We start from the raw sequence: 13013 nt of genomic DNA, 5'->3' as shown, positions 1-13013 counted from the left end.
ATTGCTATTCTTGTACACTCTCCGCTTCTCCACTTACAGATCCCTGTAAGCAGACAGAAACACTGCAACAGCCGTGCAGGGCTAAAACCTAACCTAGGGTGCTTCCGCTATACTAGCTTCATTAACAGAGCACTCAAACTAACTCTGGTGTGTGTGGTGCAGCACAAACTCTACGCGCAACATATGAAACAAACTTTTTCCTGCACAGAAACAGCAAACATCACAATAACACTGTACAAGAATAGGCAACGTCCTGTCTATTTACGTCTCTGCTTTCAAGCTGTTACAGCTAAATGTTCCTCCACACAGGGAAAATTACTTTAATTACTGGGGAGTGGGTGCTGCAAAGCCTGCCCACCTCTCCTCAGTGTTCAATTGGGCATACTGTCCAACGCAATGCAGGGGCTCTGACCTAAATGAGGGGCACACTATTGATCTGGGCCTATGCCCACATCACCTTATTAACTACAAGGCTCAGACCCTTTTGGCCTGCCTAGCTCAGCGGCAGGAGTGACCTGAGCCTAGTGTCCAGATCACACGTATTCAATGTAGGCACGGGCACACCACCCGCCTATCATGGGGCAGGTTGGAATGACCTGGGCCTAATGCCCAGATCACTCTTATTTAATGTGGCTCAGGCTAAAAGCCTGCTACTAGGGCACGTTGGAGTGACCTGGGCCTAATGCCCAGCCCTACCTTTATGTAGGGATCAGGCTTACAGCCTGCCTACGATTAATCACCTTCTGGTGACCTGGGCCTACTGCCCAGATCAACTTTCTCATTTGGGGGCACTAATTAATTAGAACCTAGTGCCCACAAAAGTGCACAGGCCAGAGGTCTGAATTATGTCCACGGACCTAATGCCCGCCTACCGCGCAACAGACCCTAGCCTGACTGTGCTCACGGGCCTAGTGCCCAATCCCTGATGGTCTAGGGAGGGGAGTAGGTGACAGGTGCCCTCACCGAGGGCCTACCTGTCCGTTGGGAGAGGCACCAGGGGGCAGCTTTCTCTTTCAACCACTGGTAGCCTCTCTGGTCCCCAGCCGCACTCTGATCCCGGTGTCTTCAGGCCACTGGAGCTCTTCACGTGGTATCTATCATCTTCCGCCGCCGCCTGACTTCTCCGCTCCCCGGCAGCATCTGACATCACAAGCCAGGGGTGGGGCCAGCTCGCCACGGGCGCTTTCTATTGGCTGCTGCTCCGCGAGCCGTGATTAGCTCACAGAGGGTGCCGGATTTTAAATCCCTCTGCCAGTGTTTCCGATTGCCTGGTGAATCAGCGCAAAGTTTGAAGCGCCACTTCCGCAGCGCTGGCCATCTCTGCAGTATAACCATTGCCGGGAACCAATAGATGGTCCCGGCACCGGACACCCGCCACTTCTGTTTGCCCGGCGCTGGGAGCAGACACATCGTCCCAGCGCCGGAACACATTTCCACATTTATATAGTCAAAACTCTGTCTTATATGTTAGTATGAAAGAAAATTTTCTGACTCACCTCACCGCACGTCACTGGGTGGCATGGATAGTACTAGGGGGATAACAAGAAGGAAGAGGGCACTTCCTAAAAGCTTACATGCTAAAGGTAAGGAAACCCATGCACACCCGTTTCGTTGCTATGGCTGTTGTAATATAATTGGAACTTAGTGATAAGAATCTCTTATGTTAGCTGGGACCTGTTTTACAATGTTTCTACTTCTTCCTCTAGGGGACACTGGAATACTGGTGCATAGGAATGAGTCCGAGGACCTTGGCACTTAAACTTATCTTGTTTGAACATTAACTCCACTCCCTTCTATCCTCCGAAAGCCTCAAGACTCCAGTTTTTTTCAAGTGCACAGAGGAGCAGGGTGTAGTTTTCAGGCTCTTAAGGCCCAAATGTATTAAGCCTTAAAAAGTGATAAAGTGGAGATGGATAAAGAGTGATAAATGACCACTCTAGCGCTAACGGGCTAAAAGCCCATTAATACCGTGTGGTAACTCACTGCACCTAATAGGATACTGCCCCAAGACTACCAGAGAACGGAGGCACTGTGACTAAAATATTTGTCAGGCTAAAGTCCCTAAGCCTACAACAGACCATGGTGCTGTTTGCATAATTTGTGAGGGGGAGAGCTATTACTCACTTCACCAGGGGTTGCTACTATAGACATGTTGACCCCTACATGGGATCAGCTATTGCAGAACTCTCAAAGCAACTCTCTTCAGCTTCAGAGCCGCATGCTGGTCCTGTAGGTCCACCTCAGTTGCTGCCTCTGGCACCTGCTACTTCTCAGGTTCCCTCTGCTTCCCCAGCAGGGAATAGAATGTGCTCGGGGATTAGCCCATTCTGTGCAAGGATTAGTCCAGGTCTCTTCATCCTTGGAAAGGTTACTAGCACCAGCGTCGGTGTCTAAACATGCATATACACTAGATGATATTTTAAACGATATCGCTCATTTTCACCCTTCTGAGCGATATACTTTGTAATATCGCCCAATGGTGGTCATTCCGAGTTGTTCGCTCGTTGCCGATTTTCGCTATCCTGCGTTTTGCTGCTAAATGCGCATGCGCATGGTACGCAACATGCATGCGCTTAGTGATTTAACTAAAAACTTAGCAGTTTTGCTGTTGTTCGTGCAACGCTTTTCAGTCGCACTGCTGATCGGTGAATGATTGACAGGAAAGGGGCATTTCTGGGTGGTAACTGAGCCTTTTCCGGAAGTGTGCTAAAAAACGCAGGTGTGTCAGGGAAAAACGCGGGAGTGTCTGGAGAAATGGGGGAGTGGCTGGCCGAACGCAGGGCGTGTTTGTGACGTCAAACCAGGAACTACACGGACCGAGCTGATCGCAATCTAGGAGTAGGTCTGGAGCTACTCAGAAACTGCAAGAAAATATTTAGTAGCAGTTCTGCTAATCTTTCGTTCGCTATTCTGCTAAGCTAAGATACACTCCCAGAGGGCGGCGGCCTAGCGTGTGCAATGCTGCTAAAAGCAGCTAGCGAGCGAACAACTCGGAATGAGGGCCAATGTGTACAATACGAACAATGAACGATGCGGCTCCCGGCGCTGGAGGAAGAAGACCCCGCTTTGGAAGGAAAGTACTTACAGACTAATTAAGCTAATTGTACACCTTTAATTGCTTAATTAGTCCTAGGGGACGGGGGATGGGGGAAGGGGGGGGGGGGGGGTTGTGCTGCGGGGTGAAGAGCAAGGCCTGGTGAATTTTCCTAAAAATAAAGATTTTAGGAAAAATCAGACAAGCTCTGGAGGCGTCCCCTAACTGACTACGAAAAACCCCCACGGCTGCAGGAAAAACCCTCCACTGCTAAGTTTCTTAAATTTCCCATCCGCAATTGAATCTGCCAGTTAATATTTTCTCATGTGAAAATAACATTTTAAATATAACATATTGCAAAGAAAGACAGTAGTTGTAAAAAATAAATAAAAAAACTAACCAACACTTAGTCAACCATGGTAATAATTTAGATATTTTAACCTTTTTTATTTTTTACAATAGCATGTATTTGTATTTTATGATACCTAATGCAGTTCTCAATGAGTTTTAGATACTGGCTGGTGTGTGCAGGGATACCCTATCATATGTAGAGTGCATTAATGTGGTATAGTCCCAACAAGCTGAATAATTCACTATTACCCATGAAGAACATATCTACTTTCTTTTCTGCCTGTGCCATTGATGATTCCTGGTAAAAATGTTATATTAACCATGGGGGTCATTCCGAGTGGATCGCTCGCTAGCTAGTTTTAGTAGCCGTGCAAACGCTATGCCGCCGCCCACTGGGGAGTGTATTTTATCTTAGCAAAAGTGCGAACGCATGTGCAGCCGAGCTTTACAAAAACAGTTTGTGCAGTTTCAGAGTAGCTCTGAACCTACTCAGCGCTTGCGATCACTTCAGACTATTCGTGTCCAGATTTGACGTCATACACTTGCCCAGCGAACGCCCAGCCACGCCTGCATTTTTTCAGACACGCCTGCGTTTTTGCAAACAATCCCTGAAAACGGTCAGTTGACACCAAGTAACACCCCCTTCCTGTCAATCTTCTTGCGGCCGTCAGTGCGAAGGAGAACTTCGCTAGAACCTGAGCACAACCACAAGGAGCTTTGTACCCGTACTTCGCACATGCGCATTGGTGGGCATACGCATGCACAGAAATGTCATTGTTTCACCTGATCGCTGGCAGCGAACGATCAACTCGGAATGACCCCCTATATCCGTTGATATGTAGTGTTCTTTGTGGTGCACATATCTCTATACTAATAATTCTATTAAATTAGCTTACATAATTGCTTTGAGCTCTTGGCCATGCATTTCATTTATACCTGTGTTAACATGGTTTATTGTACATACGTGTATCCTATCCATCTGTACCTAATTATCACAATTCTCTCAGGTACAACTGCGCATGTTGGGATCTGTCTGTATGGACTGAATCAGAGCGGAGCCCGTGACCTGGACAACAGGGGAGGTTTTAATACTGGGAGTATTGATATATTCCAGGTTGAAACAGATAGTAACTTGGGAGAGATTTGGAAGATTCGTGTGTGGCATGACAACACTGGTATGATAATATTTATTTTAGTAGATCATGTAAAATAATCAAAAAGTAAATAAAGGTGAAGTTTAAGAAAGATAATCAGAAACTGTTTGAAATAATAGTATTAAAGGGTTGGGTATGGGTTACCGATAGGATGCAGGCGCTCAGAATACCGACACTGGCATCCCGACTGCTTGAAATCCCGACAGGGGCACTGCAGTAAGCTAACCCTAACCCCTCCTGCCCACAGCCTAACCCTACCCCTCCAACAGTCTAACCCTAAACTCCAAACAGGGATGTAGGTGCTTTTTCTCCCCCTGGTATCCCCCCAGCACACTGACAAATACCCACACCAATACCTGAGCATATATGGTAATAGAATTTCAGAGATATTTGTTACATGAATTTGCAAATACATGGTTAGCTGCTGAGCCGTGTCAAGGCTTCTCTGATATCAGCAGTCCTACACTACCTAATAGCAGTGCCCACATAGGGTCATGTGATTTATCTACAGCAGTGATGGCTAACCTTGACACTCCAGCTGTTGTTGCACTACATATCCCGGCATGCCCTGCATCAGTTTTAGCAAGCCCAAATAGCAAAACTGTAGCAGGGCATGCTGGGATGTGTAGTTCAACAGCTGGAGTGTCAAGGTTAGCCATCACTGGTCTACAGTAAGGCCTCATGATAAAGGGTCATACAAAACTACATCCAGATTGAGGGCTAGCTTACCTGAGAGCAACCCCTAAAATCTCCCATTAGCACTACAAGGACCAGCATGCCTTCCAATTGCTGCTCCTATTCAATGCCTTCTCACACATGCAAACAAACACAGTGGTAGCTGCTCAATCACTCTGGAAATACTTATCAGGTGCTAGAAAAGGGGAAGGGTCACAGTAAACAGCAAACAGAGAGGGGGGGGGGGTGCTTTTTCCACCCCTGGTATCCCCCCAGCACACTGACTAATACCCGATACCAGAACCTATCTGGTAATAGAATTTCAGAGATATTTGTTACATTCATTTGCAAATACGTGGTTAGCTGCTGAGCCGTGTCAAGGCTTCTCTGAGCAGTCCTACGCTACCTAATAGCAGTGCCCACATATGGCCATGTGATTTGTCAACAGTAAGGCCTCATGATAAAGGGTCATACAAAACTACATCCAGATTGAGGGCTAGCTTACCTGAGAGCGACCCCTAAGATCTCCTATTAGCACTACAAGGACCAGCATGCCTTCCAAATTCTGCTCCCATTCAATGCCTTCTCACACATACAAACAAACACAGTGGTAGCTGCTCAATCACTCTGGAGATACTTATCTAGGGGTCACAGCAGACAGAAAGGGGGGAGTGCTTCCCCCCCCCCCCCCGGTATCCCCCCAGCACACTAACTAATGCCCACAACAATACCTGAACTTATATCTTTTCCTTTATTTCAAGGATAATTCTCTTCCAATAATATTCCCCATTGGTATATAAAAAAAATAAAAAAATAAACACAATAGTGTAATACTAGTGGAATGTATGACACCTCACACGTGTATAGATGGTATAGCTGGCTATAGGCGAGTCCCAGTACAGCTCCAGAAGAGACCCTGTTCCCATAAGCTGTAAGTCACCCAAATGTGGTCGGAAGATAACCACAGTGAATGTGGTAATAAATATACTGCAAAAAAACCAAAAACAATCCTATGGTGTAGCACCTCAAAGCAGCAAAGATTCAACTTATAGAGTCACCAACTCACAAATACACAGAACAAAACAGAAAAATCATCTATGCAATAAGAGTTGTCCCAACATATAATACGTTCTTACACCGATGTCCTTTCCTTTACTGCAAGTATAAGTCTCATCTAATAATATCCTCCGATGGTATATAGAATTAAAATAAACACACAATAGCACCTTACACGTGTATAGAGAGTATGGGTGGCAATAGGCAAGTCTCAATAGATCTCGGGAAGATTACTTGTTCCCATAAATGAATCTGATGTTGTTGCCTGTCTAGGCTTGGATCCTACATGGTTCCTGCAATATGTGGCTGTGTGGGACAAGCAGACAGATTTCCTTTACTTCTTTCTGCTGAATGACTGGCTGTCCGTAGAGAATGAACGTAATGGAGGAAAAGTGGAGAAAGAGATCCTGGCAACTTGTAAGTCCTTTTATGGTGTCTAGTAATGGTGACTACTTGTGGTGACTAGTTAATCAAATGGATTTAGTAGCTATCTCTGAGGTTTGTCTACAATCTGCAGGGTACATGTATACTACAAATCCTCCTGTTGGTTATGTGCCATACACCGGAGAATACCCATATCCTGTATGAAAGTGCATTACTCTGTGTGACCATTTGCAAGATTGTGGACAGTCAAAGAATGTCCATGCAAGCAAACTAATGTCATTTCAAAATCTTACTACTACCACTTTCCGACCACTGACTCTCAGTAACTAATATTGATTTTTGGAGCTTTAATTAGGTCTCAAATAAATCATAAATTTTATGTCCTAATTATATATTTCAATTTTTTTATTCCATTACTTATTGTGCAGATAATAATGTGTTCTCCGGTATAAAATGTGATTGGATGTTATAAAAGGAAGATGATCTCGGAGAACAAGAAATATCTATTTGTTTTCCAGGAACAACTCCTTCTATGCATGGTCTTTATTCCTTGAAGTTCATTGTGTAACACACATACCCATATGGAATAGCCTGCTATTTGCAGGCACAAGCACAATTATTCCGTAGCCTTAAAGTGGCAATAAGTTGAAAGCCAACACCAACCTAGTTTTGCCTTTTAAATGATTGCCATTGTAAACCTATGTGATTAATAGCTGAAATCATGCTGGTTCGTGCACTTTGCAGGCTATTATATATAGGACACAGTCTTGTCTTTTGCATGTAGGTGTAGCATCAGGTACAGTGCTGCAGCTTAAACACATTTATTCAGGAGAGCCCCCTTCCAGCCAGTTCATCCTATCAGAAAGAGAAAACTGAAAACGAACCAAAACGCTTTTATTATCAGATACTCTTCCTAGTGGTTCTTCAATGTATCTTGATGGAATTTTTTTATTATCACAAATTATTCTTTCAGGTCCTCAAGAACTCAACAGTTTTTCCCAAGTGTTTCCAGCACAACTACGTCTTGGTGTCACAGACTGGCACCTCTGGTTGTCTGTGTGGTTGCGTCCTGCACGGAGCCGCTTTACACGTATTCAAAGAGTGACAAGCTGTGCACTGACTCTTCATCTTTACATGGCAGCTTGTTCCCTGTGGTATGGCGCAGTTGGAGTTCAGGGAAATAGGTCAGCAATAAATCATGATTTTATCAAAAGTGCACAGATATTTTTATTGTTACTACTGTAAGTTTCATTATTGTTTCTTATATTGGGAAGAAAATAGCATAATGTTCTGTATAGTTGCAATGGAAATGTAATTGGGTAACATTTTGTATCTAACGTTTAACTCAATGTTCTCTCTTTATTTGATAATTTTGTGCATCAGTTATCGTCTGGGATGCCAGTCTCTGCTTACATGGCAAAGTGTTTTTGTTGGGATCCTTGTGTGTCTGATTGTTCTTCCACTGCAGCTTCTAGTCACATTCCTTTTCCGGGAAACACGTAGTTTGGTAAGACATATGTATAATAAATTGTGTTTGTGTAGGCATCTTCATAGGTGTCTTTGGACTTGGTTATATTGTCCTTCTCTAAGAGAGGGTCATCTTTCTTCCTCAGGTATTTGTAGATGATTTGGCTACCTCAACTTCATCCGCAGATGAGGAACTGCATGTAGATACTTCATCCATGTTATCCATCCCTGGAAAGGCAGACTCTCTGCTGGACATCACTTCACTCAGCTGTGTAAGTGACAGCATATAGACCACCACTGATATCCCTGTCATTTTTTACATGTAATCTTTTCCCCCTCTTTTGTTCCCCCTCCTTGTATATCAAAATTATTTAATAAAACAGATTGTATAAAAAATAAAGATATCCCTGTCATAGGGAGACAACAGGGAATAAAACGAATGACTTTAATGATGGATTTCTGTCTTCTAGAGGTCCATCACCAGCAGCAAGTTTGCCTTTGACATTGGCAAGGATTTCTGCTGGCATACAGGAAGGTGAGCAACTGGGCATACAGTATTGAGCATCTTAAACTTTTTCAAAGATGCATGTACTTTTTTTTTTTTAGGGAAATAACAACTGTTATGAAATATAGAATTATCTTAAACCTACAGCCATTTCTTTGCATAACAGAGGAGAATTTGCATTAAAATATACTAAAATAATTTGTATTTTTCTGTCAATGGACTCCCCATGTCTAGAAAGACAAATCAAAAAGTGTTGTTTTCAAAACTCAGTTCTCATTTAAGTGAAATACCTATGACAGGGCTAAACAGAGGGTTCATTATGAGGGTGCTGAACTGAAAACCCAAACAGAGCTTACTGCTTGTGCACTAGTCACCACTGAATATCAGAAGAGCAGAGCATGGGCCTCCAGAGTGGATGGAGCAGCTGCAGGATTGTCAGGTTCTTTTCACTGCCTATCTCCATAACAGCCTCATGGGCTGCCCTGGCAGTAGTTCTACCACTGCTATCAAAGTATCCAGATATGCCTATCTCAGTAAATTAATTGGCAAGAAAGACCATAAAAAGAATAAATCATTTTCAATAACATATTATAACTATAATGTTCAATAACGTATTACAGGTTGAGTATCCCTTATCCAAAATGCTTGGGACCAGAGGAATTTTGGATATCGGATTTTTCCGTATTTTGGAATAATTGCATTCCATAATGAGATATCATGGTGATGGGACCTAAATCTAAGCACAGAATGCATTTATGTTACATATACACCTTATACACACAGCCTGAAGGTCATTTTAGCCAATATTTTTTAGAACTTTGTGCATTAAACAAAGTGTGTCTACATTCACACAATTCATTTATGTTTCATATACACCTAATACACACAGCCTGAAGGTTATTTAATACAATATTTTTAATAACTTTGAGTATTAAACAAAGTTTGTGTACATTGAGACATCAAAAAACAAAGGTTTCACTATCTCAGTCTCACTCAAAAAAGTCCATATTTCGGAATATTCCGTATTTCGGAATATTTGGATATGGGATACTCAACCTCTATAACTAAAATAATAATAATAATAATAATAATAATAATAATAATTATTATTATTATTATTATTATACAACTTTTGACTCTTAATCTTGATAAATTGGTGGAAGGTCTTGCTTTAGACTCCTTTTTATTTGCATTTGACCCATCGGTCGTAATAATATCTTGGTGCCATTGTTCATTTACATTAATAATTGAAGAGGTGAGAAGAAACAGATATTTACAGTAAAGATATATTATACAGTCTTTTAATAGAAACGTCTGAAAACAAATAGCTAATTTTTATAGGTTTTTGGGTGCTATTTGCAGAAAACATACTAAAAAGTGTCTGCAGACTCAAATTTTCATTTTCAGTATTTTCAGAATTACTGTATTAGACTTCAAAACAAAAATGTAATTCTAGCACTTTGAGAAGATTTTTTTTATACATCATTTGATCAAGTTTTGAAGTAGGAGCATTGTTGTTTCCGGGACAGGAGTTTCTGTAGCTTTAATTTCACACTTTGTTTTATTATCACACTATATTTTAATATTTTACCAATCCTAAACATTTTAATGTATATCTAATAAAGATTTATTATTTTAACATTTATTTTGGTTCCAGTGCATCCTAGAAAAATGCTTCTTCTGCTTCTCTTTCTTTTTTGTATAATGGCCCTCATTCCGAGTTGTTCGCTCGCAAGCTGCTTTTAGCAGCTTTGCACACGCTAAGCCGCCGCCTACTGGGAGTGAATCTTAGCTTAGCAAAATTGCGAATGAAAGATTCGCAATATTGCAAAAAGACTTCTCTGTGCAGTTTCTGAGTAGCTCGAGACTTATAGGCCCTACACACTGGCCGATTTTCAGAAAGATATGAACGATCTCGTTCATAAATGAACGAGAACTCGTTCATATCTTTCAGTGTGGAGACTCCAGCGATGAACGATGCGCGTCCCCGCGCTCGTTCATCGCTGGTCTCCCGTCGGCTGTGCATGCAGGCCAATATGGACGATCTCGTTCATATTTGCCTGCACTTCAATGCAGCCGCGTGACGGGGGGAGTGAAGAAACTTCACTCCCCCCGTCACTGCCCCACCGCCGCCGGGTCGCTCGTCGGGCACCTCGGCCGTCGGGCACCTCGGCGGCGCATCGATATATGTGTAGGGCCCCTTACTCTTCCAGTGCGATCAGTTCAGTGCTTGTCGTTCCTGGTTTGACGTCACAAACACACCCAGCGTTCGGCCAGACACTCCTCCGTTTCTCCAGCCACTCCCGCGTTTTTCCCAGAAACGGTAGCGTTTTTTCAAGCACTCCCATAAAACGGCCAGTTTCCGCCCAGAAACACCCACTTCCTGTCAATCACACTCCGATCTCCAGAACAAAGAAAAAACCTTGTAATGCCGTGAGTAAAATACCAATCTTCATAGCAAATTTACTTGGCGCAGTCGCAGTGCGAACATTGCGCATGCGCAAATAGCGGAAAATCGCTGCGATGCGAAGAAAATTACCGAGCGAACAACTCGGAATGACCACCAATATGTTGGTCCTAGGACCTTGAAGCATCAGGATAGCACCTGCAAACAAAAAGACAAATGATTGATGTGACTATACATCACATATGAGACTAACTGTATAGCAGCAGGAAACATTTGATATTTGAATATATACAATATGAGCTTTCAAACATTGGTGCGGGATTTATCTATTATTGTACTTATTTGTTTCCGTGACTGTCAGAAGTAAAAGTGAAAGAAGGTGTTTTCATCGGTCCAGATATTCAGAAACTTATGAAAGATAAAGGGGGAAAAATATGGTTAAAAAAAGGGGAGACTAGATGGGCCAAGTGGTTCTTATCTGCCGTCAAATTCTATGTTCCTGTGTTTCTATGTTTCTATGAATGTAATAGCCTGCAAGAAGCAGGAAGCGCAAGACTTTGTGCGAGTCCTCCCATTTATTTTTACAGCAGCATCATTTACACGGCAACCCTAACTTTAAGTGTATTGTGGAAGACATGCTGATGAAATACAAAGACTTGGGTTACTCAATGAGTTTACAGGTGCACTTCCTGAATTCTCATTTAGACTATTTCCGTGAAAATCTTGATGCTGTAAGAAGTTCAAGGGGAAAGATTTTATTAAGATATCAAGGAGATGGAACACAGATACCAAAGTACTATTGGCGTTCAGTGTCAGAGTGTGGGGAATAAAGGGCCCACAGGAGGGAAAGCAGTGCTAGGGGCCCATGCTTAGGGGTGTGGCCAATCTTTATAGGGGGTGTGGCCAGCCACCAAAGAGGCTTGGCTACCCAATAAAAAGTGCATGCTCTGGAACCCTCTATAAATATATAGTAAGTACTGCTAGTGATAATGTTACAGATTAATAACAGCAATGCACTGTCGAAAATACACCATAGTCCTGTGCAGTATAATATAACATGTGTATTATGTATCATTCAAGTGCACAGTCTGGGACCTGATCCCTAAAGGAGAGGGAGGGCCCCCAGACAGTGTTACAGGTTACCCCTGTGGGCCAGTCCAACCCTGTTGGTGGTTCTATAATGTGTGCAGTGCACACAGGCTTCTGGGTCTAGGGGGGCCCACACTGCATACACTGCACCCATGTTTTAATACTTGCCTTTTATTTTATTATTATTTATTTACAGTTTCTTTTATAGCGCAGCATATTCCGTTGCGCTTTACAATTGGAATCAACAGTGATAAGAAAAACTGGGTAATAACAGACAGACATAGAGGTAGAAAGGCCCTGCTTGCAAGCTTACAATCTATTGAGAAATAGGAAGGATACACAAGGATAGGCTCTATCTATAGCATATCAGTCACCAGATTGCAAAGTCAGTCCTGATGGGATGTAATTAGATATGAATGTTTCTGTAGCTGGTTCAGGAATTTGATAGGCTCGCCTGAATAGGTGAGTTTTCAGGGAGCGCTTGAAAGTTTGGAGGCTAGAGGAGAGTCTTATTGTGCGTGGGAGGGCATTCATTAGGGTGGGTGCAGCCTGAAGAAAGACCTACAATTGTGAATGAAAGCAAGTGATCCGTGCAGATGAGAGGCGCAGATCTTATGCAGAGCGGAGAGGTTGAGTTGGGAGATATTTTGAGATAAGCGAAGAGATATGTTGATGTAGTTTGGTTGATAGCTTTATATGAGAGTAGAAGTATTTTATATTGAATACGGTAGAATATGGGCAACCACTGGAGGGACTGATAGAGAGGATCAGCAGATGATGAACGTCTTGCTAGGAAGATTAGCCTTGCAGCTGCATTCAAAATGGATTGTAATGGTGAGAGTCTTTTCTTGGGAAGACCAGTAAGGAGACTATTGCAATAATCAATGCGGG

The 13013-nt window shown here is 42.8% G+C and overlaps 1 protein-coding gene across 1 annotated transcript in view; it reads left to right on the top strand.

Annotated features, from left to right (window-relative positions):
- Positions 1–13013, top strand: part of LOC135057308 (polycystin-1-like) — a 191282-nt gene that overhangs the window by 88459 nt on the left and 89810 nt on the right. Inside the window, exons 25-30 of the mRNA XM_063963198.1 lie at positions 4393–4560; positions 6544–6687; positions 7628–7838; positions 8038–8161; positions 8268–8393; positions 8592–8656. Of these exons, the coding sequence (XP_063819268.1) occupies positions 4393–4560; positions 6544–6687; positions 7628–7838; positions 8038–8161; positions 8268–8393; positions 8592–8656 (838 nt within the window). The remainder of the gene's footprint in view (positions 1–4392; positions 4561–6543; positions 6688–7627; positions 7839–8037; positions 8162–8267; positions 8394–8591; positions 8657–13013) is intronic.

This window comes from Pseudophryne corroboree, chromosome 3 (assembly GCF_028390025.1).
Source record: "Pseudophryne corroboree isolate aPseCor3 chromosome 3, aPseCor3.hap2, whole genome shotgun sequence".
Taxonomy (NCBI): domain Eukaryota; kingdom Metazoa; phylum Chordata; class Amphibia; order Anura; family Myobatrachidae; genus Pseudophryne; species Pseudophryne corroboree.
This window is presented reverse-complemented; position numbering and strand designations above follow the sequence as displayed.